The sequence below is a fragment of the Crinia signifera genome, chromosome 11 (genome assembly GCF_055691185.1).
Source record: "Crinia signifera chromosome 11, ASM5569118v1, whole genome shotgun sequence".
Classification (NCBI taxonomy): Eukaryota; Metazoa; Chordata; class Amphibia; order Anura; family Myobatrachidae; genus Crinia; species Crinia signifera.
Genome location: NC_139227.1, coordinates 4097672 through 4125446, shown reverse-complemented (window position 1 = coordinate 4125446; position 27775 = coordinate 4097672). Strand labels below are relative to the sequence as shown.

Genomic DNA, 27775 nt, shown 5'->3' with positions numbered 1-27775 from the left:
CGCACTACCCGCTGTCTGTACACTCGTCGGCCTCTCTTTCCCCGCCAGAAACTCTATGGTGCTGTTGCCATGACTCCATTCAGGTCCGTGGGAGAAAACTTCACGTCAGCCGACTTCCGGTTTGTGAAGTTCAGGACGAAGCTGTGCGACCAGCGGGGACTTGTTGTCAGGTCTCTGGTCCGCCCGGGAAGCGCTGCCTGCGGGCTGACGTGTCGGCTGAGGGACGGGTGTGCAGGTGAGGACCGTACGTGCGCCTCCTCCTTCCGCCGCATATGTGCGCTGGCTGGTGACAGTGGTGTACCCGGCGCTGTGCTCAGGAATGCGCAGTGTTTATTCTCTGGTCCCCATAGTGCCCTGACACCGCTAGATGGAGGATGTCCGGCGCTGTACGTTATATTAATGACTGGTGTAGTGCTGCTAGATATGTGTCGGGTGTTATATGTGGAATTCCGTGTTTAGCTTTGTATACTGCTGTCAGTGTACTGGTACACCCCGCCTCTCAGAAATACTCTATCCCCACCACACAAGTGGTATAATAAGGTATTTGTTTCCTAGCACGGCGCCTATCGCATGCCTTAATTAGTGGTATGCGATGGGACCCGATTTTCGGGTCCTAAGAGCTGCACCGAACAATTTTAAAATCGCATCGCATGCCATTAAAATGACATGCGATGCCATCAAAATGATGATTTAATTGTACACGCACCCTAATGGGTTATTAGAATGTTATATGCACCCCCATTGTTAATGCCAGCACCACTATTAACGCCAACCCGAAGCGTGGCGAGCGGCGGCGGTACGCGTCCGCCACACTATATAAAATCAACTGGATAGTGGGGGAATGAAAAGTTCGAGTTTGGCGTTAATACAGGGCTGTGGAGTTGGAGTCGGAGCAAATTTCGAGTACCTGGGGTCGGAGTCGGCAAACAATGCACCGACTCCGACAATTAAAAATGAATGACTTCTCTACTGTAAGAATAAAGACCAATGCATGCAGTGCCTCACGTAACGAACACGTTAAGTGACCGTGAAAAAGCATGCTTTTCATGTGCTTCACTATATGGCACGCAACGCACAATTCGGAGCACCAATACTTATAAATGTATTCTCCCTTGTAGTTTACAACTTATTTCCAACGTTCAATAAGGTTTTCAATACCTCGAAAAATTCATTCAACCGAGCTCTCCCACCATACGCACAACATCTTTTTACGCGGATGAAGATCTTGTTTCATGCGCGGGGTCGTTTGTTTACCTTGGCTAAGCCATTCCTTACGCTGGTTCATATTGATGTTCAGGCACCATTTTTCGTCGCCAGTAACGATTCGGTAAAGAAATTATTCCTTGTGTCCGTGAATTGAACGGTGACGAGCAAGCAAACCAGCGTACAAACATTGTGTTTGTCCTTTGCTTAAACTGTTCAATACAGTAGACTGTTGGCTTCCCAGCCTCTAGTTTCTGAAGTAATAATATGTATGTTGCCTTTCTTTCCTTCAAGGAATGTATCAAATACATTTGCATATTAATACAGAGGAGTCGGGGGCAGCCGTACGAGGCGTTGGAGTCGGACCATTTATCTACCGACTCCACAGCCCGGTTAATAGTGGCGGTGGTGTTAACAATGGGGGTGCATATAACATACTAATCACCTATCAGGGTGCATGTACAATTAAATCACCGTTTTGATCGCATGCGATGCGATCAAAACGATGTAATAAGATTAAAATGGTAGGCGCTGTGCTAGGAAACAAGTACCTATAATAATAATGACACTGGGTTTATACATGGTTATTATTAAGCTATTAATACCACTTTCAGGCAGAAGCCAAGAGATCTGATTTCCCCTGAGTTTTGGTTTCTATTAAAACCTGGGTCAAGGGAGTGACCTGGGTTAATGGGCAGTCTGAACTATCTGACTAGGGCCCCATTCACAGTATTTGAAGAGTTGGATCCCAGGTGTTTGGAGATGTTCTAGCAAGAAGACTGTACCCATGGCGCAGTGTGAAAGGGAACAGGCCTGATTCACCTGTGTTAGCACAGCAAAAAAACGCGCAAATGAGTGAAACTTTGGTGGACTGCAGTTGGGGATGATGTGCAGAGAGATTTATTTATTAACAGTTTCTTATATAACGCACACATATTCCGCAGCGCTTTACAGAGAATATTTGAACATACACATCAGTCCCTGCCCCAGTGGAGCTCACAATATAATAGTGTTCATTCTAGCAGCCGCTATCTTTGAAAACCCATGCAGTTCCTCTTCCCTGCCTGGGGTGTCGCTGTCTGCTGTGCTTCTTCTAGCACAGGTCTGGTTTGAATATCAGTGCTGATATACAGACCACACTGTGCTAGAAGCGCTACAGCAGGCAGCAACAACCCAGGCAGGGAAGAGGAAATGCATGGGTTTTCAAAGATAGCGGGTGCTAGAATGAACACTACATCTGATGATGTGTGAAAGCAAATGACAATCAACCATTTACTCCCAAATATAGGTTATCAGGCAAAAACATTTGTTATAAATTTGTTAAAACTAATTTAACCATTTTGCCTGAATGACCATTGTCTGTTTCCCATACATTATCAGATTTTTGTTTCCACCAAACAGATTAGACAGATAAATCTTTAGGTGTCTACCCAGCTTGTCACTTTCTTAAAATTTGACTATATGAAATGTCACTTTTTTTCTCTTTGTTAAGATTTAGTTATTGTATTTCAGATAACATTACAGTCTAACTTTAGTCAATGATTTATAGCAGTATTCCATGCTCTCTGCTCTCCTTTTTTTCTGGCGAGGATGCATATTTTTTGGAGAGCGTGTTAGGCAGGGGGTGCGCGGGCACCCGGCTGTCCTGTTAGCCTCCTGCGAACTAAGGCTTCACCTAGAACAGCCACGTTCGTGGGGGTAGATTAGTTCCACCCCACCCTGGTCCCGCCAGGTCTTATAGGTGTAACAATACACAAGCTGCTACTGTAAAGCAATAAAATGGCTGGAATGCAACAATGCAAAAAGACACCAAAATATTACACAAAGAGTTAAGCAGATATCTCCTGACTTATCTTAGGTGATATGGCAGACTAGAACAATCCAAAGGTCGACATGGGATTTTTCACTTTTTTTTTTTTTTTACTTGAAAGTCGACATGGACACAGTTTCCAATGCACCGCATCCCCACGCTGCGCTTGGCACACTATTTTATTCTCCCACCACGCCCTAGTGGATGGTAGGGCATGAAATACCACCTGTCGGCACAAAAAACGGTGAAAAACCCCATGTAGCTGTTGACCTAGTCCCATGTCGACCTAGACCCATATCGACCTAACGGTGTTGACCAACTTTCTGTAGACCCAATGACCGTATCCCATTGTGAGATGAGCACATTGCTCAACACACTACCACTAAACTATTGTTCTTGGAATCAAAACCTTTGAGATACTGTATGTTTACTGCCTCTCTCCCCCCCCCCCCCCTTACCCCTGTTTGATGCTGCACTGTAATCCACAAAAAATTCCTAGTGTGCGCAAGCATAAATGGCCAATAACGTCGATTCTATTCAATTGACCTAAATTATGATCTCTTAAAGTACATTATCCTAACAGTCAGTTATACATATATCTTAGAGGATGGCGCTGTCCTTAGAGATTCCATGGAGGAAGAAATGGAGAGTGCTTTTAAGAGAATGCATATTTCCAACTTTGGCAATTAAATCTGGAATGGCTGCGGCATCTGTATCTAGGGCTCTAAGATTACAGGATGTTTCACTGCAAGGAGACTTATGGGAAAAGACGCCTAGGAACAGATTTGTAGAAGTCTTTGATCCATTCAGATGGCAGTGGATTATATTTGTGAGGCTTCTTTGTATGTTCTAGATTTTATCACCTAAATCTATCACCTCTGGAATTGTAGCCATGAGATCATTGTGGCTTAGGTGATGGGCAACTGATTCCCATCGGAAAGATTGCCCCAGGATAGGTGTAGAGGGTTTATGGAGCCTTTCTTAAGACAATACTTTAGACAGGCAAAATCATATAGGCATGGGTGTCCTTAAGTATTCTTCCGGAATGTCAAGGTTGTTTTTTCGCCATTCCAAGAGTGAACAAGCATGAACAGCTTTCTTAGATACATATCAAATAAATGTCACACCCTATACAGCCGTCGGCTAACCTGAAGAAGAATAAAGGGCTAATTGTGCAGCATAATGTCCCCCACAATCAGCAGTGTGATATACTGACCCAGGAAGTGACTCCTGGGCACTGACATTGAGGAAATGGAAGTGAACAAGTCCGCATACGATGAAATGTGTCTCCAAAGGCAGTGGTATGCTGTATGCACCACAGGACATAGCCCAGCCTTCAATGTTCTCCTTCAAACGACTACTCCCCGGTGCCCAAGTAAGACTTTTTCCATCCTCACTGATGAATTGCAGTAACACACCCTGCAATGTCTTTTTGATATAAGGATGTGTGCCACTCTAACATCCGCAACAGAGGGACTTTATATTTATATTCTCACCGTGTGTTCCGATGACCCTCTCATCCACCATTTGCTGGTTTAACTGTTCATTCTAGCACCCGCCATATTTGAAAACCCATGCAGTTCCTCTTCCCTGCCTGAGGTGTCGCTGTCTGCTGGTTAGTTTACTGACCAATTTGTGTGATTTTATACATTAATACAAATTTTTATGATCAAATAGACTGTAAATTAATATACTGGCACTAATTAGTCAGCGGCACTTAATCGCCTATCAGACACATGCTCCTTTCCTTTTTTCCTACTAGCTTATTTATAGAACATAGCAGACCAATGTGTAAATCAGTAGTTCCAAACTATGTCCTGTGGCACTCTGGGGGTGTCTTGGGTTGGTGTTCCAGGACCTCTTAGAATTATTTATGGTCAATGTAATAATTCTTGTGGCTTTCCTTCATAAAATTTGTGGACACACAGAAGCAAATTCTGCTGCTCATTACATAACTCCACTTTAGAATGACCTATAAACACAATCTAAAGGGTGCCATGAAAAAAATTCTGATCCTGTAGGGAGCCGTGATTCAGCAAAGATTGGGAACCACTGGTGTAATTGCTTATCTGATAAATTGTTGCTTTGAATGCTTAACTGATTGTTGCTGAAATTCCTTGCTGAATGATACTTTACAACATTCAAGCTACTACAGTTGTATAATTCCAATATAAAGAGAAATTAAGCTGGAAAAGGCACACTTGTAAGTAATACCCCCTTCACACTGCACCTAAAGGTCCCCACACACTAGACCAATATCTGTCGGGGATCTTTTGCTAAATCTTTTGATCTTACATGATGCATGAAAGATCCATACGCACATGGGATCTTAAGAGAAATATTTGGTGAAGATGAGCACTTGCCTGAAATCTATGGTCCAGGACAGAAAAAAAGTTTTCAAGCCTAATTTATGCGCACCTCTTAAGATCTCAGATCTTTCTAGTGTGTGGGCACCTTAAGATCCGGGTTGTTGTGACCGACCGGCTTATAAGAAGGGTGAAATCCGGGTCACCTTCTGTATAATGGGTGACCCGGGTTTAATGTGAAAGAGCCGGGATGTAGATCCTGGGTCCGTCCCAGCAAATGTGATGTGAAAGCGGTATAATACTATTGACATATATGTTTTCATTTATTTGGTGTATGTCCACATAAATGCAATTGTTATCATGTAATTATAAACAGTCCTGAATTATCATAGCCTTTATTAGTATACTAATACCTTGAACTGCGTGTACCTATATTTTTAGATTAAGAAACCTTAACAAAATGAATATAAAAATAGCTTCATCCGTATGAAAGAGACCTTCCCTACCTCTCTGTATAACACTCGGTTGAGGACTTTTATATTTCATAGATTTTATATAAGAAATTGTGAGTTGTAATAATTACAAATATTCTGAGTAGTTTGACGGCAATATTCAGATCGGAATAGAGTAATGCTTCCCCAACTATGCTCAATCTTGATATTTTAACTTTACACACACTCCTGATTACCCACTACTGATTACTGTAAAAGTATTGTTACATTACTGTTGAAGCGTACACTGAGTTTCCTTATGTTGTTTTCCAGCTCCAGTTAAAGAAGTACAGACAGCTCATTTTTATTAATTATTGCAAACACGATGCCACATGGAAGACTGAGTGTTTCCCATGATGGGCTGTGGGACAAGCAAAGTTCTCCCAGAGCCTCCAAAGAACATCCAATTGGACCTGGTAAAAAAAGTGGAACCTTATCTAACCTTAAAAAATGACCAGTATAAGCACTTTATTACAGACCATGGGCAGACTGACACTAAAGGAGCTTCCCCAACTCCCCCTTACTCTAACGGTTACCCACACGGTCACACAGAAACTGCCGATCCTCGCAGACATAAAGTAGCGAAGTATAGAGCTAAATTTGACCCACGAGTGACTGCAAAATATGACATTAAGGCTCTTATTGGTAGAGGAAGCTTCAGCCGTGTTGTAAGAGTGGAGCACAAGGCTTCCAAGCAGCCGTATGCTATTAAAATGATTGAAACTAAATACAGAGAGGGGCGGGAGGTATGCGAGTCAGAACTTAGTGTTCTGAGGCGAGTCCGGCATACCAATATCATCCAGCTGATCGAAGTATTTGAAACACAGGAGAGGGTGTATATGGTGATGGAGTTAGCAACTGGTGGAGAACTTTTTGACCGAATAATTGCTAAAGGCTCCTTCACGGAAAGAGATGCCACTCATGTGTTACAGATGGTTTTGGAAGGGGTAAAGTATTTGCACACTCTTGGGATCACACACAGAGACTTAAAGCCTGAGAATCTCCTGTATTACCACCCAGGAACAGACTCCAAAATTATGATTACAGACTTTGGACTTGCAAGTGCTAGAAAAAAAGGGGATGACTGTTTGATGAAGACCACTTGTGGAACTCCAGAGTATATTGCACCTGAAATTCTCATAAGGAAGCCTTATACAAACTCTGTAGACATGTGGGCACTGGGTGTCATATCTTATATTCTTCTGAGTGGGACTATGCCATTTGAAGATGATAACCGAACACGTCTGTACCGACAAATTTTAAAGGGAAAATACAGTTACTCTGGGGAGGTAAGTGGTTATTTTGCTGCTAAAATAAAGTTAAACTTAAAAAAAAAAACCTTACAAAACTCCTAAAATTAAAATACTATTGCTATGTACAGAAAAATGCATTACAATGTAACTTGAAGTGAAGTAGATCTGATCTGGGATGTTTGCTGGCTCCCCGGTTTATTATGGTACCATGCGTGTCTGTTGTGTAGAGGCAGCCTGCTTATGTAACTAGCATCTAGATAGGACTGGTGACACTTGCTGGGCCTGACAAAATAATGCAGACATGGTCTTTAGAAAGGAGTTTTAAGACCAGGAGTATAATAAAGACCAATATGAATTAAAATAATATAAGAACTGTCCAAAAAGTTCATACAAAGAAAAAACTAAATGTATGATCTCCTGGGAGTAGGCCTCAATTAAATAAACAACATTATAATCGCAGGTATAAGTAATAACCTTCTTGACCTATAGGGGGGTAGTCAATCTGGATTGAATACCGGCTATTTTTCATCTAATCTGACAGTACATCAGCAGTTGGTATTCAATGTACCGAGTGTATTGACTACCCCCATAGCCTTAAATTGCATATTTAGTAGCCAATAGAAAATATAGAATAGACCTTTTAAGCCCCATACACACTTGCCGATGCCAGCTCCGAGGGGAGGGGCTGACGTGCTTCCGCTGCAGCATGGTCGTCATTAACGCGGACCTCCCTCATCCAGTATGTCTAGACTAGGGAGAAGGGCGTTAATGATGCATGGGAGTGCGCATTGTTAATGACAAGCAGTGTACACACTAGGCGATATTGTCCAGGGTTGTTTTAAATAATAAGCTGATCCAACCTGATCTCATCTGGTCCAAGCTCAGCCTCTACAGCACACCCGGCTCCACCCAGCTGACGCCATAGCCTGACCTGAAACAGGCTATGTAGAGTCACACATGTCGCATGCTGATGTGCTTTTTAAGGCGGGACTCATTAGCCATGTCCCATGACAGGCTGACACTGGGGGCATCATTACACACAGGGAGGGGTGTTTCTGATGCACCTGGAGGCATTGAAATGGGTGTGGCACTTGCCCCAAACACTGTTTGGGGATGTAAAAGGCTGATGGTGCTGAAAACTGGGGGACGGCTGTCCTTAATAACAGATAAGCAGTTACACTAGGGTTTTTTTAGGATTGTGATTCAAGCTTTCTTGTTATCCTGGATTTAGGTTGTAAATTATATTGTGTGTTCTTTGCCTTGGGTGAATGTAGGCTTCAAAGAGTCTGTGGTATATGTTTGCATTTAAGAGTTGATTAAGAGTCTTCGCCTCTTCACTTTTTTGGGCTGTTTTTACGGAACAAATAAAAAACACGTATTAAGCTTCAAAAAGTGATACAACGGAGAGTGATAAACAACCAGCCAATCCGCTCCAAACTGACATGTTACAGGCAGGGTTTGAAAAATGACAGGTAGGAGCTGGTTGTTTATCACTCTCCACTTAATCACTTTTTGAAGCTTGATACATCTGGATACAAACCTTGCTACACTTTTCCATAGCGACTTTAGGTAGTTATCTGCACTGGTTAGAAGTATCTTCCTCTCTAATACCAAGGGTACCAAAAACGTAACTTTTTATACTTGCACTAATTGTGATAAAAAGTTGTCCAAAGTCTGTACAGGTCCAGCACACTATATTCACAGGAGCCCTTAACCATAAGTTCAGGTGAACAGTCGGAGATGGCTGATTAGGCAAGGAGGTATATGGCTAAAGCCATAGAAATATTGTCACTGTCAGCAAATTATATATTACCCTGCATACAATATCCTCGTTTTTTTAGCCCCTTCGGTAGAACCTAGATGGGCTCAGGATATTGGACAATGTCTCACTGAAATTCCGATGTCCCTAAATAGAGTAATAGCAGCAGCCACTAAAAGATGCTCATATCAATCCTCCTTTTTAGAGTTTCCTGGGTATGATGCTTCAGCTGCCTCTTCCAGACATGAATGGGGAACTAGATTATAATTGGATTACTCCTCGAACTGTGAGGAGGATTACCATGCCTGTTTAACAGTTTCTAATCAGGTAGATGTAATTTAGGAGACTTTGCTATTCCAGTGACTATTTCAGTGTTTTCTTTAAACGGAAGATGAAATAGATATCAGTTTTCCCAGAATTCTTCTATTTGGTGAAAACTTAAATTTAAGCCTTTTTAAAACCTGATTCTAAAGATCCTATTCTAAAAAGTTTAATAATCTTTATCCTTTATCAGAATATAAGCCCAAACTTTGGGAGATAGCACATATTGTGGACACTTCTATTGCTAGGCTGGTTAGAAATACAGTTATTCCTTTGGCTGAAAACATTGAAGGCAGACATGGAGTCCAAACATGCTTTAGAACCATTACTGTTTTTTTGAAGAAGCTTCTCTGTTCAGTCCAGAAAAAAGATTATTTCCCATGTCACGGGAGGTAAAAGTCCTTTCCTACCTGTATCAACACCTAAACTGAGACCTCCTAGGATTTGTGCCTTTTGGTCCTAAGGCAGAGGAATATTTCAGGTCTCCTCATAGAGGTGCCTTCAGGGGGTGTGAGGGTCCCAGCCTGCACCTTCTAACGGGTCAAAAAAAAAGTAGAACTTGATGGACAGAAGACTTCTTTCAGCCTAAAGCTGGTTATACATATATACAATCCATGTCTCTTTTAACCGTTTGGCCGACTGTACTCCCGTCGGACCGTCCACAAACAACAGCCGATCACGTGCATACACACCTGTACGATTTTACTTGCGATGTCCGATGTACTCCCGTCCAAGCAGTCGCAAGAAAAAGATTGTACCACCGTACACACTCTCTCGATTTGGGCTTTTGACACGATATATATGAACAAAATTATCATAATGGGCTGGGTTAAGGGCATACCAAAACAAAGAGGCGTGAGTACAGAACCGAAACAAAAGTGACGGGGTACGCGTCTACTAAACTTCTGTATAGAAATGCCGGTCTGGTCCCGCAGTTAAATTTGAGAGGCACAAGCAGACAGACAATAGCTCTTAAAATGGCTAAGGATAATACAAGGCACAGTTGCTCATATTTCAATATGCATTACATAATGTGACACACACGGAGCACCAAACTTCTATAAAGCCGGGTATGCGACTAGTCAGTTTGCGGTAGTCATCCTGCCAAACTGCTATAAAGCCGGGTATGCGACTAGTTAGTTTGTTAATTAGTTTGCAGTAGTCATCCTGCCAAACTGCTATAAAGCCGCAAACTGACTAGTCGCATACCCGGCTTTATAGCAGTTTGGCACTCCGTGTGTGTCAAATTATCTAATGCATATTGAAATGTTAGCAACTGTGCCTTGATATCAATTAGCCCTTTTAAGGGCTATTGCCTGTCTGCTTGTGCTTCTCAAATTCCTTTCTGTTGTGACAGCCTGCTCTTATATATCATGAGCAGCGAGCCGCGGCTCCGTGATCTACATTAACCCTGTCACCTCCACACATGATTTATTGAAGTGTGCGTTCTGAATGCAATGTACTTATTATAGTAACTATATCTGTAGGAGAGATCATGTAGCTATGGAACGCCCACATGGGCGTTCCAGCTTTGGCACTATATACGCAAGAACGGCCAGCATATCGATCGAACTTGCGTACACACTGCACTTTTGTTCCGATATGAGGCCGTCCTGTCGGATGAAAATTAAACAGCAAAGAACCGTCGACCGACCGAGTATGGATGGACAAGACAGTTTTTTGCCATTTATCGCTCGTACGGGACAGCGTACACACCTATACAATTGAACGGCTGTCCGACCCAAAACGGAAGAACAGCCTGACAATTGTATATATGTGTACCCAGCTTAAGCTACTAAGTTACTATCTTCTACCAATGCAACAGGACAATCTGCATGACTGGGATACGACCTCTGAAGCAATACAGCCCAGTTCTTTTTCTAAGTGGACTGGTAACCAGAGCTTACATGCCAGATCTTGAGGATCCAGTTCCAAAAAATTTTTCCTCCACTTCTCTTCCAGGGGATGGTTACAGAAGGATGACTCTCTTATACAGTTGATTTTGGTTCAGATACTACAGTAAGGGTGGGTTTTTTTTACTGCTGTTCTTTTCTTAGCGAACAAACCAGAAGAGTCATTTTTGACCATTCTAAACATCAAGTGTTTAAATTTTTACCTCCATTTGGGAAATTTTAAATGGAGCCAGTAAGGACAGTCATTTTGTTCCATTGAGGAAGGAGAATTTTTAGCCTCCATAGATATCAAGGATGCCTAATTTCACATTCCTGTATGGAAGGGTTATCAACATTGCAGTTTGCAGTGCAGCACCAACATTTTCAGTTCTAGGCTCTGTCATTCAGTTTGTCCACCACTCCTAGAGTTTCCACAAAGGTTTATAGCACACGTGATTTCACTGCTCTGAAGGCACGGGGTCAATGTGTTGACCTATGTGGACAATAGCCCTGTTGAAACTACATCTTAAAATTACCATAGATATGCTCCATAAATTCATCTGGATCATCAGTTTTTCAAAATTAAATTTAACCCCTTCACGACATTTGACGTATATATACGTCATGGCCGGGAAGTACTTCCCGACCGTTGACGTATATATACGTCATGGCTTAAAACTGTCACTGCGTCTAGAGACGCAGTGACAGAGGGACGATGTCTGCTGTCCCTGACAGCAGACATGTCCGTGCATGCCCAGGGGGGGCGGCGATGCCGCCCCCCCGTCGGCGATCGCTGTGATTGGCTGTTCATTGTGAACAGCCATTCACAGCGTTTTCTGTGTCACCGGCGAATAACGTTCGCCGGTGACACGGGATCGGAGGTGATTGGTGCTGTATAGTACAGCACCAATCACCGCGGGGTGTAAGGGTGACACTGGTGTCACCCCACCTCACCCCTCCCGCCCCCAAAGGCCGTGATTGGTTCGTCGGACCGACGGACCAATCACAGCCATGGAGGGGGGTTTAAACTAACGGTGACTGCACTGCAGACGCCATTCCGGTCTGGAATAGCGTGCAGTGCGGTCACCGTGCCCAGCTGCCGCCTATACTGACCAGAACCCATCCAAAATACTTACCTGATCATTGAGATTGCTTATGCTTGTGACATCTTGTGACATCCTGTGACATCTTGTGCTGCTGCGATTTATTAGATAGAGAGAGAGTTAGAGAGAGAGAGATAGAGAGAGATAGAGAGAGATAGAGAGGCCTAGTGCTATATTTTGTGCTGCTGCAGTGTGATAGAGCTATAGATAGAGAGATAGAGAGAGATAGAGAGAGATATAGAGAGAGAGATAGAGAGAGAGATAGTGACAGATTGTGCTATATATTTTTTATATAACTGAAAGAGATAGAGAGAGATAGAGAGAGATAGAGAGGCCTAGTGCTATATTTTGTGCTGCTGCAGTGTGATAGAGCTATAGATAGATAGAGAGAGATAGAGAGAGAGAGAGATAGAGAGATAGTGACAGATTGTGCTATATATTTTTTTTATAACTGACTGCTGCCCCCCCTTTTGTGCTGATCAGTATAAATTAACTGATCAGCAACTTTTTGGGGGCGCAGGTTTTTTTTTATATATAGATATACCTGTCAGTGCTGCTGCTGCAGTGTCATAGAGTGATAGATAGTGAGAGATAGAGAGATAGAGAGAGATAGTGACAGAGAGTGATAGAGAGTGCTAAATTTTGTGTCTGCTGCCCCCGCCTTTTGTGCTGATCACTATATCTGAGGTGATCAGCAACTTTTTAGGGGTGCAGAGGTTTTTTTTTTATATATACCTGTCAGTACCACCAAAGGTTGTGCACCTGCTGCCCCTCACTGGTAATCAGTGTCGCATCACTGATCACCTTTTTTTATTTTTTGTGAGTGCTGTGGGGTCTTTTTTACATTTTTTTTTTTACACACACTGTGATTTTGTGTGTGTCCTGTGGCCACTGTGCGCTGATCAGTGACGTACATCACTGATCAGCTTTTTCGGCACAGGGTTGATCTATTTTATTTTTTTTTTTAATCAAATTCCTGTTGCCTTTGAGCGCTGTTCAGTGACGGACGTTACTGACCAACATCTGTGCTCAATTTTTGGCGCAGGACCTTTTTTTTTTTTAACCCCTTCCATTTTTTTTTTTTTAACCCCTTCCATTTTTTTTTTAACCCCTTCCATTTTTTTTTTTTTAACCCCTTCCATTTTTTTTTTTTTGAACCCTTCAATTTTTTTATTTTTGTATTTTTTTTTTTTGCACTACATACATACACACTACATACCCCCCGGGTTGAAATAAAGTTTGTACCCCCCCCTACACTATACACGTGTTGAAACATTTCACTACCAGTAACACAAAAATATAAATGGCATCCCAAATGTCATCCCAAATGTCGTCCCAGTCATCCAGGAGAATGTATTCGGTGGAGGAGGCATATGCCATGCTTGCCTCTGACTCTGACACAGCCAGTGAGGCAAGCGGGGAATTTGAAGGATTTGTCTTAAGCTCCTCTTCCTCCTCTGATGATGAGGGACCCCCTCAAAGACGCCCCCGTAGAGCAGCTGAGACCCCCCCCCCCCCAATAATTGATCTCGTATGGACCCACCACCAGACAATTTTGAGCCCCAGGTTCCTGAGTTTTTGGCCATCCCAGGAATCCAATTTGATTCAACAGGTCTCAGAGAAATTGACATTTTTAAATTATTTTTCTCTGATGATTTTATAAATTTAATGGTGGACCAAACTAATTTATATGCCCAGCAGTTTATTGCTCAAAACCCCACGTCATCATTTGCTAGGTGGACCCCTGTAGATGCAGTAGAGATGATGACGTTTTGGGGTCTGGTGTTACATATGGGCATAGTAAAAAAGCCACAAATTAGGCAATATTGGAGTACAGATGTTCTGTACAGCACCCCATTTCACCGTATGGCCATGCCCCGGGCTCGTTTTGAGGCAATCCATAAATTTATACATTACACCGATAATGCACAGTGCCCACCCAGAGATGATCCCACCTTTGACAGGCTATTCAAAGTCAGGCCGGTCATTGATCATTTCAGTGCCAAATTTGCAGAGCTATACATCCCTGATAAATGTATTAGTATCGACGAGTCCCTTATACATTTTAAAGGAAGGGTTAAATTCCGCCAGTACCTTCCCAGTAAGAGGGCAAGGTATGGGATAAAAATGTATAAGCTGTGTGAAAGCACCACAGGGTACACCCACAAGTTTAGGGTATATGAAGGGAAGGATTCAAGAATTGAACCACCAGAATGCCCCCCCTCCCTCGTAGGTGTTAGTGGAAAAATTGTCTGGGATTTAATGCACCCCTTCCTGGATAAGGGTTATCACCTCTATGTGGATAACTTTTACACCAGCATCCCCCTGTTTAAGGCCCTTGGTTCAAGAGGTACAGCAGCTTGCGGTACTGTGCGCAAGAACCAAAGAGGCCTCCCCAAAACGCACATTGCCCAAGTAATGAGAAGGGGTGAAAGCAGGGGAATATGCACCGAAAATATGTTGTTGGTCAAATATAAGGACAAGAGGGATGTCCTTATACTGACAACAATTCATGGAGACAGTACCACCTCCATCCCTGTACGAGGTACCAGTACCCACACCTCAAAACCAAATTGTATCCTAGATTACAATAAGTACATGGGTGGAGTGGATCTTTCAGATCAGGTACTGAAGCCGTACAGTGCCCTGCGGAAAACAAATATCTGGTACAAGAAGCTGGCCGTGTATATCATCCAGATGGCACTGTATAACGCTTACGTGCTATTCCGTTCTACCGGCCAGAGGGGGACATTTATGCACTTTCAAGAGGAAGTCATAAAGAGCCTAACATTTGGGAATCAGCAGGCAGAGGGCCCCAGTACTTCTAGTACTGGCCCCCGTATTGTACCAGGGCAGCATTTTCCCAACGAAATCCCCTCCACTGCAAGAAAGGGCAGGACACAAAAAAGGTGCAAAGTTTGCTATAAAAAGGGAATAAGAAAGGAAACTATTTTCCACTGTGAAACTTGCCCCGACAAACCCGGCCTATGTATAAAGGAGTGTTTCAAAATATACCACACATCTATGGATTATTAGGTTCATCATTTCACCGTGCTTCGGGGGTCTTGCTAATGCCACATAGCACCCACCATTCATTCCACCAGAATCTGAGCTGCAAAAACCAAAAATCACTCCTTCCCTTCTGAGTCCTGCCATGCACCCAACTGGTATTTTTTGGTCACATGTGAGGCATTGCCGTACTCTGGAGAAATGGGGGCACAGATTTTGGGGTGCTTTGTCTCCTTCATTCCTTGTGAAAATGAAAAATTTTGAGCCAGAAGTACATTTTTGTGTAAAAAAATGTATTTTTTTCATTTTCACTGCCCAGTTGTACCAAAATTGATGAAACCCCTGGGGGTTTGAAATGTACACTATACCCCTAGATGAATTCCCTGAGGGGTGTACTTTGCAAAATGGGGTGACTTGTGGGGGGGTTCCACTGTATTGGTGCTGTGGGAGTCTTGCTAATGCAACATAGCACCCACCATTCATTCCACCAAAATCTTTGCTGCAAAATCCAAAAATCACTCCTTCCCTTCTAAGTCCTGCCATGCACCCAACTGGTATTTTTTGGTCACATGTGAGGCATTGCCGTACTCGGGAGAAATTGGGGCACAGATTTTGGGGTGCTTTGTCTCCTTCATTCCTTGTGAAAATGAAAAATTTTGAGCCAGAACTGCATGTTTGTGTAAAAAAATTTAATTTTCCATTTTCACATCCCAGTTGTACCAAAATTGGTGAAACCCCTGGGGGTTTGAAATGTACACTATACCCCTAGATGAATTCCCTGAGGGGTGTACTTTGCAAAATGGGGTGACTTGTGGGGGGGTTCCACTGTATTGGTGCTTTGGGAGTCTTGCTAATGCAACATAGCACCCACCATTCATTCCACCAAAATCTTTGCTGCAAAATCCAAAAATCACTCCTTCCCTTCTGAGTCCTGCCATGCACCCAACTGGTATTTTTTGGTCACATGTGAGGCATTGCCGTACTCGGGAGAAATTGGGGCACAGATTTTGGGGTGCTTTGTCTCCTTCATTCCTTGTGAAAATGAAAAATTTTGAGCCAGAACTGCATGTTTGTGTAAAAAAATGTAATTTTCCATTTTCACATCCCAGTTGTACCAAAATTGGTGAAACCCCTGGGGGTTTGAAATGTACACTATACCCCTAGATGAATTCCCTGAGGGGTGTACTTTGCAAAATGGGGTGACTTGTGGGGGGGTTCCACTGTATTGGTGCTTTGGGAGTCTTGCTAATGCAACATAGCACCCACCATTCATTCCACCAAAATCTTTGCTGCAAAATCCAAAAATCACTCCTTCCCTTCTAAGTCCTGCCATGCACCCAACTGGTATTTTTTGGTCACATGTGAGGCATTGCCGTACTCGGGAGAAATTGGGGCACAGATTTTGGGGTGCTTTGTCTCCTTCATTCCTTGTGAAAATGAAAAATTTTGAGCCAGAACTGCATGTTTGTGTAAAAAAATGTAATTTTCCATTTTCACATCCCAGTTGTACCAAAATTGGTGAAACCCCTGGGGGTTTGAAATGTACACTATACCCCTAGATGAATTCCCTGAGGGGTGTACTTTGCAAAATGGGGTGACTTGTGGGGGGGTTCCACTGTATTGGTGCTTTGGGAGTCTTGCTAATGCAACATAGCACCCACCATTCATTCCACCAAAATCTTTGCTGCAAAATCCAAAAATCACTCCTTCCCTTCTAAGTCCTGCCATGCACCCAACTGGTATTTTTTGGTCACATGTGAGGCATTGCCGTACTCGGGAGAAATTGGGGCACAGATTTTGGGGTGCTTTGTCTCCTTCATTCCTTGTGAAAATGAAAAATTTTGAGCCAGAACTGCATGTTTGTGTAAAAAAATGTAATTTTCCATTTTCACATCCCAGTTGTACCAAAATTGGTGAAACCCCTGGGGGTTTGAAATGTACACTATACCCCTAGATGAATTCCCTGAGGGGTGTACTTTGCAAAATGGGGTGACTTGTGGGGGGGTTCCACTGTATTGGTGCTTTGGGAGTCTTGCTAATGCAACATAGCACCCACCATTCATTCCACCAAAATCTTTGCTGCAAAATCCAAAAATCACTCCTTCCCTTCTAAGTCCTGCCATGCACCCAACTGGTATTTTTTGGTCACATGTGAGGCATTGCCGTACTCGGGAGAAATTGGGGCACAGATTTTGGGGTGCTTTGTCTCCTTCATTCCTTGTGAAAATGAAAAATTTTGAGCCAGAACTGCATGTTTGTGTAAAAAAATGTAATTTTCCATTTTCACATCCCAGTTGTACCAAAATTGGTGAAACCCCTGGGGGTTTGAAATGTACACTATACCCCTAGATGAATTCCCTGAGGGGTGTAGATTGCAAAATGGGGTGACTTGTGGGGGAGGTTCCTAACTTTTAGCACTTATGGTGCCTAGAAACCTACATGGTGCCTAAAAAAAAATCTCATAAAAAGGAGGCTCCAAAATCAAGTAGGTGCTCCTTCTATTATGAAGCCTGTGGTTTGGTCAACGTGCACACTAGGGCCACATATAGGATATTTTTGAAAACAAAAGAATTGGGGGAATCAATTTTTAGTCACATTTCTCTAGTAAAATCTACTGTATTCGTTAGAAAAATGTATTAAAATTGAAACTCTGCAAAAAAAAAGAAATTTTGAAATTTCACCTACACTTTGTTTTAATTCCTGTGAAACACCTAAAGGGTTAACAAACTTCCAAAATGCTGTTTTGAATACTGTGAGGGGTGCAGTTTTTGAAATGGCATCATTTATGGGGGTGTCTCACATACAAGTCCCTCAAAGTCACATCAGAACTGAACTGGTCCCTAAAAAAATCAGTGTTTGAAATTTTCATGAAAATTTGAGAATTTGCTATTCATATTGTAAGCCTCCTAGTGTCCAAAAAAATTAAAAGGAAGTTGAAATAATGATGTCAACATAAAGTAGACATATGGTCTATGTTAGTTATTCACTATTTTGAGTGGTAAGATTATTTGTCTCACAAGCAGAAAATTTAACATTTTGCAAATCGCTAAATTTTCCATTTTTTCACGATATTTTGGTATTTTTCACAAAAAAACACAGACTGTATCGACCCAAATTTACCACTAATTTGAAGTACAATGTGTCACGAAAAAACAATCTCAAAATCACTGGGATAAGTAAAAGCAAAAAAAAGTTATCCCCACTTAAGTGAGACATGTCAGATTTGAAAAAAAGGGCTCTGTCATGAAGGCACAAACTGGCTCTGTCATGAAGGGGTTAAATCTTCAGAAAATATCTTGAGTCTCCTTTCAGTGTACTCTCCTGCCAGTCTCGGGGGGTTTTGTCCGTAGACAAGGATTCAGGATCCTCAATCAAGAATAAAGAGTATGTTACAACTGGCTCATATCTCTGTTCTCAGTACTATGCAATTACTGGGGAAAATGGTTGCTTCTTTCAAAGTTATTCCTTTTGCCAACTTTCATGCCCATCCACTGCAAAACCAGTTGCTTCATCGATAGGTGAAATCAGTCCCTTTGAATAATAAGGATTTATAATGGAAGTTTATATTGTACCTCCTTTTTTTTAGTGTTCCAAAAACTACTTGAAACATGAAGTGTATTTTAGCATTTCCTATTTCTCTTGATCCACAGGGGACACTGCAACTTCAACACAGTGGGGTATAGACATGTTTTAGAAATGTGCCCGGTAGAGCTTCTGCTCTAAACAGTAATTTTATTTTTATTATAACATTACATTTATTTTTTTCACTTTGAAGGCCTGTGTCGCAAGGCTACTGCTCCGGAGGACGCACAAACGGCTTTGTAGACAGGGGTCTGAGGCTGAAGGCACTACATCAAAGGCTTCTCAGAGCTCTTTGTTTGCGTAAATTTAGTGGTACTTTTTTTTACAATCACGCACAGAGGTTTCACTGTTGTATGAATCCTGTGACCCCACAGCATCCCCTTCTCAGGGCCCTACTAATTCAGACACAACCCCAGCATAGTGCATGTAATGTCTTCTACTCAATTACCAGGTCTGTCTTCTTAACTGCAGAAGAAAAAGCTATGGTTACCTTCTGTTCTTTAGTCATATGAATCAGAGGAAGAGCTCCACATTGGTGGTCAAGGACAGGGAGATCCAAGAGGTCCCAGAGGACAAGGGTTTGACTCCCTTGGAGTCTGAGGTGTCTTCTCAAGGGGTGGAAGCTCTCCTACTCGCAGTAAAGTAGGTACTGGGTGTTTTAAATTTGGAACAGGAACCCTCTAAGGCCCCCCATACATTAGCCCGACTTGTCCTAGGGACAAGTCGGACCCGATTTCCCCGGCAGCTCCCCGGGAGGTTTCCATCATGATAAGGCACTTGATGTGCCAAGTTGTGCATATGATAAATCGCCATGCGATTTATCATATAAAACTCCCGGGGAGCTGCAGGGGGAGAGCGGGGTGAGGGACACTGGGGAGCAACAGGGGGGGAGCCGGGCATTGTAGCTGTCAAATAGGCAGCGGGCGGTGGGGGGGCGCTGGAGAGCCGGGCTGGGGACACAGGCAGCAGCGGGCGGGGGTGGACGCCGGTGAACGGAGCTGGCCGGGCGCAGCATGACCGGGGACGGGGAGAACGCTGCAAGAAAGAAAAAAAAAACATTACAAATGAATTGGAAGCCAGTGATTGGCTGAGAGCTCTCTCAGCCAATTGCTGATTGGCTGAGAGAGCTCTCTCAGCCAATCACTGGCTTCCAATTCATTTGTAATGTTTTTTTTTTTTCTTGCAGCGTTCTCCCCGTCCCCGGTCATGCTGCGCCCGGCCAGCTCCGTTCACCGGCGTACACCCCCGCCCGCTGCTGCCTGTGTCCCCAGCCCGGCTCTCCAGCATCGCCCTCCCCAGCGTCTGTCACCGCTGACGCTGCCCGCTCTCCCCCTGCCTGGCTCTGGCGTCCCCCGCCCGGAGGCTGCACATAAGATTTAGGAAATTTTGCGTGTGCTAAAATGAACACTACAAGAATGGGAAACTCCTCCTCAGGTGGACTACTGTATCCTGATTATCAAAAAAGATGGTTTTAACAGTCTGAGGTGCCACCTTCCTTATGGAGTCTGCTGATTAAAAACTAGAGACCACGGTAATATTAATTTACACAGTAGCCAGAGTTATTCTATTTCCTGCTCTGGTGGATTACTGGGTCAATAAAACCATGAAGACTTGGGCAGGGCTCTTACTTGAAGGTCTTCAATTTGGTCAGCCAACAGAGGACATAATTACATTGGCGGATCATATCAGGGTTTTCACCAAGGTAATGGCCATCATGATGACCCAGGGAGTTGGTTTGTTAAGTTCTTTAGCAAAAGAGTTCTTTCATCTTCGCATCAGACAGTTGGGAAAAATGGTTTCTTCCTATACTCCTGAACCTTTTAACTGGATCACTTGTCCCAATGGACTGGATCCCATCTCTACATGCACTAGTGCGTCTTTCTCCTCAAACCAGAATGTCCCTACTCTGCTGGGTGCAGACTTCTCATCTCTTAGAGGGTAAAATATTTGGCGTTTGAAACTGGGTCCTCATAACAACCAACCCAAGCCTACGAGGTTGAGGAGCAGTTACACAAAACAGTCACTTCCAGGGCTGTTGGACTGTGAGAGAATCAGAATAACCAATCAATGTCCTGGAACTCGGAGCGGTATACAACGCGAGCAGCGGTTCACCTGTTGCGGGATCTACCAATTCGGGTACAATCAGATAACACAACGGCCGTGGCATATATAAGCAGGCAAGGACGAACAAAGATCTAGGGCTCCATGAGGGAAGTCAACCACATACTACACTGGGTGGAGTTACATGCAGAGGTGATTTCCGCAGTATTTATTCCTGGAATGGAAAATTGGGAAGTGGATTATTTAAGTCGCTATGAAGTTTATCCCGGCGTATGGGCCCTATACGCAGAGATATTTTCACAAATCGTACATTGATGGGGCTGACCTCGGATCTCATGGCATTCAGGCTAAATCACAAACTATTTCGAGACCAGAAGAAAAAAGAGCTATCTGGGGGAACGCACTGAAATTTGTTATTAAAATATAAACCTTTAATATTTTTACTTTAATATTCCCTATATCAGAAAATAGGGGGAACAAACATAAACAGCTAAAATTTTAAGGGGTTAAAATGACATACAGTACATACACGAATACATATAGTGTGTGGAAAGAAAGAAATTTTTGTGTGTTTAAAATTTACACAGGTGACTGTCCCAGAGAGATGTCTATTTTATATAGCCCTGAGAAATAATGAATTTTGCTACTAAGGATATTTCACAATGAGGACTCTGTTGTTGCAACCTGTTGTCGCTATATTTACAGTTTGTAAGATATTACTGTTTCGCCTCTTCACACAGGGCGCAATGGTAGGAGGTTGTTACAGTATTATACACTGGGTTTAGGGCTTAATAGACCTATTACATAGAATTGTGCAGTCTGTTGGCGCCCTCTTGTGGTCAGTATGCACCAGCAATCCCAATTATTATGGGGCACATTTACATTCCATGTAGGGATATATATCCTCTATATAATCCTTCTCCTACTCCAGATACACTGTATCACTGAAGTGTGCTATCTCATATTATGTAATAGGACTATTAAGCCCTAAACCCAGTGTATAATACTGTAACAACCTCCTACCATTGCGCCCTGTGTTAAGAGGCGAAACAGTAATATTTTACAAACTGTAAATATAGCGACAACAGGTTGCAACAACAGAGTCCTCATTGTGAAATATTCTTAGTAGCAAAATTCATTTTTTCTCAGGGCTATATAAAATAGACATCTCTCTGGGACAGTCACCTGTGTAAATTTTAAACACACAAAAATTTCTTTCTTTCCACACACTATATGTATTCGTGTATGTACTGTATGTCATTTTAACCCCTTAAAATTTCAGCTGTTTATGTTTGTTCCCCCTATTTTCTGATATAGGGAATATTAAAGGTTATATTTTAATAACAAATTTCAGTGCGTTCCCCCAGACAGCTCTTTTTTTCTTCTTGTCTCGAAATGTTTACCCCAATGCTGTAGGGAACAGCACCCCCTTATCTGATAGAAGCAATTTCTGGGGCCTACTTACCCTGCATAGACCAGGGAACATAATCAAGTTATTAGGTTGTGCGAACATCCACCAAATCCCTTTCCGTAAATCACAAACTACCCTGCTATGGTTCCTGGACTCAGGATCCTTTAGGCAGTGAATGCATTGATGACTACTTGGCCTTGTTAACTAGTATATTTGTTCCCTCCTTTTACTCCTTTAACGCTAGTTGGCCTTGGAAAATGTATTCGCTCCAGCTTGGCTTGGCAGTGTGTGGTTCTCAGACATACAACTACTACTTGCTCATGACTAATAGACGCTTCCTCTTCAACAGGTCCTTATCCTGACTTACATCGGTTACATTTGAAAGCATGGCCGTTGATACCTCATTACTGAGATGCCACAGGATCCCCACAGCCATCATTCCTATGATGCTAGGAGCCCAAAAAACAGTTACTTTGGCACATTATCACAGGATTTGGAAAGCACCTGTGATGTGGTGAGAGAGGTGATGATTCTCACTACGTCACAGGCCTGTCCGGTCTCCTTTTTTTTTCAGGCAGGTCTGCGAGTGGGCATTAAAAGTTCAGGTCTTGACTATTTTTATTTTATTTCAAACTCATTTGACCTTCATGCCAGACTTTCAGACTTTTTTTTTTCAGGGGGTTCTGCAGATACAGCTTTGTTCCCCCTACATAGCCTTGAGATCTAAAGGTTTAAATCAGGCATGTCCAACGTTGGCCCTCCAGATGTTTTGAAACTACACATCCCAGCATGCTTTGCAATAGTTTTAGCATTCTCTAATAGCAAAACTGTGGCAAAGCATGCTGGGATGTGTAGTTTCACAACATCTGGAGGGCCAACGTTGGACATGCCTGGTTTAAATCTTCTTTAATTCATGAAGTTTGAACTATTGTAAACTCTGGATTTGAAATATCTCACATGGTAGATGGTTCTTCACATCGCCATGAATGGGTTTGATGCTAGGTGCATTATGATGCTTTCCTTACCTCTTATTTCATGCCCAGCAGAACTAAACACTAGATCAGCCTTTCTCCCAAAGGTGCTACCGGCATGCCACATAATCCAACCTTCTATCTGCGGTCTCCTTGGACTCAACTTGGGGAGGAGCCAGTCAGTTATAAATATTAAAGACCCAGGCTCTAGTCATCCACTAGTATATACCCCACTGTGTTGAAGTTCCAGTGTCCCCTGTGGAATAGTAGAAAAGGATTTATCTGTAAGTACCAAAATTCTTTTTTGGCGTGTAGCCAATGAGCAAGAGAAAACTTTGTAGCTTTGCTGCTGTATAATGGTGTCTTTCCAGAAACCGTAATATGTTTTCTGTTTAACTTTTTAGCATTCTGTTGTGGTTAAGAGCTTGATGTGACACTTTTACTGATTGCAAGATTAGTTGTTCAAAAGTGTGCAGAAGTAGTTTTGAACTAGAGATGCGCGGTTTCGGTTTTCTCCGGATTTACTCGGTTCTCAAAGCGGGATCTTATTGGCTATCCAAAACATGTGACCGTAGACAGCCAAGAATATCCCAGTTTTGAGAACCGATTAAATCCAGGTAAAGCAAAACTCGCACATTTCTATTTTGAGCTAGTAACTTTTTTTTTTTTTTATATACTGCTGTGACTTGTGTTTTCCTAAACTTTCTAAAAAACATGTTTTACCGTTTTAATTCTGCAGCCTTGGCCCAGTGTTTCCAATCTAGCAAAGGACTTTATTGACCGTCTGCTTATGGTGGAGCCATCGGACAGGATGACTGCAACACAGGCCCTTAAGCACCCCTGGGTAGTAAGCATGGCTGCATCTTCATCTATGAAAAATCTGCACAGATCTATTTCCCAGAACTTACTAAAGAGAGCTTCCTCCCGATGCCAGAGCACAAAGTCTGCACAGTCTGTTCGCTCAAGTCGTTCCACCAAGTCCACAAAGTTACGGCGAGTGAGAGAGCGAGAACTTCGTGAACTCAATTTGCGCTACCAACAGCACTACTATGGATGAGGACGTTGCACAAGATTTTTTAGAAACATTCAATGATGCGTATAATCCGTGCCTTATCTCCTCTGCAACAGTATAGACTGAACTTTCGTTATTTTGTTGTCGCTCCCATTTATTTCCATGTGTGAAATAACTGCTGGGAGTTCTATCCGATACATTTACTAAAGCTTCTAAAAATGAAGAAGTGATATTGCCCATAGTAACGAATCCGATTTTCTCATTTCTCTATTGCATCCTAGAAAATGATTGGTTGCTATGGGCAACATCACTGCTTTTCATTTTTAGAAGCTTTAGTAAACTTACCCCTATGTGACTTACACTAATGTATGTGAATAGCCAGGTTCGCTATAGACCAAATCTTAAACACAAAGCGTTGCACTTGTCATATCAAGGGCTAGCAAAACAATATGTTGCGCCGACAGTCGGCATTCCAGTGATTATTATACCAACATTGGAATCCGGACCGACGGTACTCCGACAGGGGAGCAAGAGCAGAGAAGCTGTACTCGCCACAAGTTCCATTCTTCCTTGGTCGGAATCCCGACTGCCTGACAATTTTAGTTGGGATTCCGATGTCAGTGTACTGACAGTCGGAATGTCATCCAGCACCCAGAAAACAATATACAAGTCACAAGCAAGCCAGTCATATTTAGTGGGTTCTTTCTTTTCAGAAACTGGCAGGATGTCCGTTTTGGGAGCTAGAAATCATCCTGAGCACTTGAGTTGTGTATTAGTTTGAACCTTTGTCCTTTCTGTGATCTGCCATGTTGCCATGAGAATGAATTTAAAACTTATATAATACCCTTGTTAGATTAAAATTATCATTTTAAGGAATTGTCCAAGCCCATAGCAGTGGTTCCCAAACCTGGTCCTCCAGTACCCCCAACAGTACACGTTTTCCAGGTCACCCAGCAGGTGCACTCATTATTCAGACACATTTTAAAAGATCCACAGGTGGAGCTAATTATGTCACCTGTGATTCTCTGTGGAGACCTGGAAAACGTGCATTGTTGGGGGTACTTGAGGACCAGGGTTGGGAACCACTGCCTTATAGGACATCAGCCGAACATGTGAGTGGAGAAAAAATAGGTACTTGTGTATTAGCACGGTGCCCAATTAGCATACGTACGCTGGCGTAGTGAAATTGCATCGCATGTCCCGTTTTTGTGCCATGCGTTGCGATCTCACTAGTTAATATGGTACTTGTATATTAGCACGGCGTTATGCGGTTAGCGTAGCTGTGCTGTCAGAATCAGCGTAGGCAGCGTAAATAGCGTAGTCAGTCGCAGGTGGGAATGTTTTCCTAAAACACCCCCAGTATCCACGCCAGCCCGAAGCGTGGCGAGCGGACGCGTCCTCCCGACTTGTTTATACCCCCACTATCCATATGGTGGTGTGGAGTTGATTTTATAAAGTGCCACCGAGCCTGAAGCGTGGCGAGCGCAGTGGATTACTTTACATGCATTCCTGTGCTCACAACACTTTATACAATCAACTTCTCGCCGACGTGGATAGTGCGCTCCCCACGCTTCGGGGTGACGTGGATAGTGGGGGTTTGCTAAATCCTATTGTATCACATAGACATGCACACTGGGGGTGTTGTGCTAAATCACAACGCACTAAAAATCGCATGTGATCGGCGGTCAGGGTGCAGTAAATAAATGAACTAGTGAGATTGCCTCACATCGCATTACATCGCACGTCACGAAAATGTGCCAAGTGATGCAATTTCACTACGCAGAATAGCCCTCTTAGCAAAGTGTAGTGGGCGCCGTGCTAATACACAAGTACAAAAAATATTTCAGTGAGGACTTTCGCAGCCTGGATATGTGTTAGGAAGGGGAGATTAATTCAAATATTTCAAATGTAGGGTATACTGGCTAATTTTCCTAACCAAAATGCTATATTTTACAGACTATGCAAACCAAGTCACATATTACATTCAGGTGAATACAACGTTGTACAGTGCTGAATGCAAGAATTACATCAAATTTAGATATTTAGAAGGTAAATTATATCAAATTGTTCTTGATTGTTTGCAATTAGACCATAATAATGGTCTATTTTTGTATCTCCTAATCCTAAGTCTGGCCTGACCAATCTGCGGCTCTCCAGCTGTTGTGTAACTACACATCCCAGCATGTCTGGGAAAAACTGTTGCAAGGCATGCTGGGAATATATCTCTTTCAGCTGTGGTTGCAAACAGGCAAGCACATATATAAGTACAGGGCTGTGGTCAAAGCACTCTGAGCTGTTCTTCCAGTTCAGTACCGTTTGCGGCTGCATACATTTCCCTCCATAACACAGAACTCTATGGGGTTTGAGCTAAAGCTAGTAAGATTTTCTTGGCTGGATATCCTGCATTTATATTAGACCATGATCTTCCAGCAGAACATCATTGATCAGTGAATGGCTCCCGAGATGCAATAGCTGGTGTCGAACCCACATAATAGGCACAATATATTATAAATAGAAAAAAGCACTTATAGATTCACTAACATGCCTTTTAAAAAAGTTCTAGTAATAAAATATTTTGAGTTCAGAAAATGTAGTTACAAAGACTACAGGTGATTAGCATTGCCAACAAGCATTAGGCTTCAGTCCCCATGGATGATCCTAACTTGTCTTTCTAAGGAGTATCCATGGGGAAGTAGATGCAAGTGTTTTCTATGTGACGCACAAAATTATGATGTGCAGATAGACTCCTATCCACCTCTATATTGTGCCCACAGACTACATGGTGCGAGGGTGCCGTTCCGCGGGCATCTCATCGCCCAGCACATAAAGTCTGTGAAGCCCGTGCTTTTTGAACTCTCTTCGGATCACATTTGATCGCATGAGATGCGATGCAATCTAGTTCAAAACGCACATAAATATTGTACCGTGTAAGGTCACCATAAGAAAACAAAAAAAGGGATTTGTTCACAGACAAAGGTAATCTAGCACTAAGTAAAAATAAATAAATAAAAATATTTGGAAGTTGATTTTCATTTAAACTGTGTGGCTCATGGTAAAATGTGAAAGTGGGAAACCTAAAAATGAATTCCTCTTTGTTTTTATTTAACATATCTACTTTGAATTATCTTTATTTTCAAGTCAACAACAAATCTGAATAATATGAAGCATGATCTGAAATATTTTCTTTTTTTTAAAAGTATATGTATTCCTTTTCACCGCATTCCAATTGTTTTTATTTACGGAGTGCCAATTTCATTGTTTTGGAACTACAACATAAAAAAAAAAGTTTACTTAAAAGCCAGTTGGTAAAATATGATAGGAATACAATATGCAATCACGAGGCAATGTACTGTATATTTCTTATCGAACTGTATATTTTTTTAATGGATGCAATATTTTGGGTCTATGCAATACTTTTCTGTTGACTTTAATTGCAGAAACATTCCAGCTTAAATCTTTTCTATCTAGTGCATTAGACTACTAATTCTAACCTGGATGACTTGCTTTGTAAACTACAACTGGCAAGTTGTGGTTGTTTGAAACCAAGCTGTGCATTTATACAATTAAACTTCAGTAATGGTTCTTCTTTAA

The 27775-nt window shown here is 42.4% G+C and overlaps 1 protein-coding gene across 4 annotated transcripts; it reads left to right on the top strand.

Moving 5' to 3' along the window:
- Positions 1-32: 32 nt before the first annotated feature.
- On the top strand, positions 33-27775 carry PSKH1 (protein serine kinase H1). 4 transcript variants are annotated; one of them, XM_083164944.1, is made up of 3 exons: positions 33-235; positions 6084-7099; positions 22551-22943. In XM_083164944.1, the coding sequence occupies exons 2-3, from the start codon at positions 6164-6166 to the stop codon at positions 22581-22583; spliced, it is 969 nt and encodes a 322-aa protein (XP_083021070.1). In that variant the 5' UTR covers positions 33-235; positions 6084-6163; the 3' UTR covers positions 22584-22943. The 4 variants fall into 4 exon arrangements, with proteins under 4 accessions (XP_083021070.1, XP_083021067.1, XP_083021069.1 ...); XM_083164941.1 differs by lacking the exon at positions 22551-22943 and adding an exon at positions 23912-27775 and having other exon boundaries at positions 36-235; XM_083164943.1 differs by lacking the exons at positions 33-235; positions 22551-22943 and adding exons at positions 255-386; positions 23912-27775.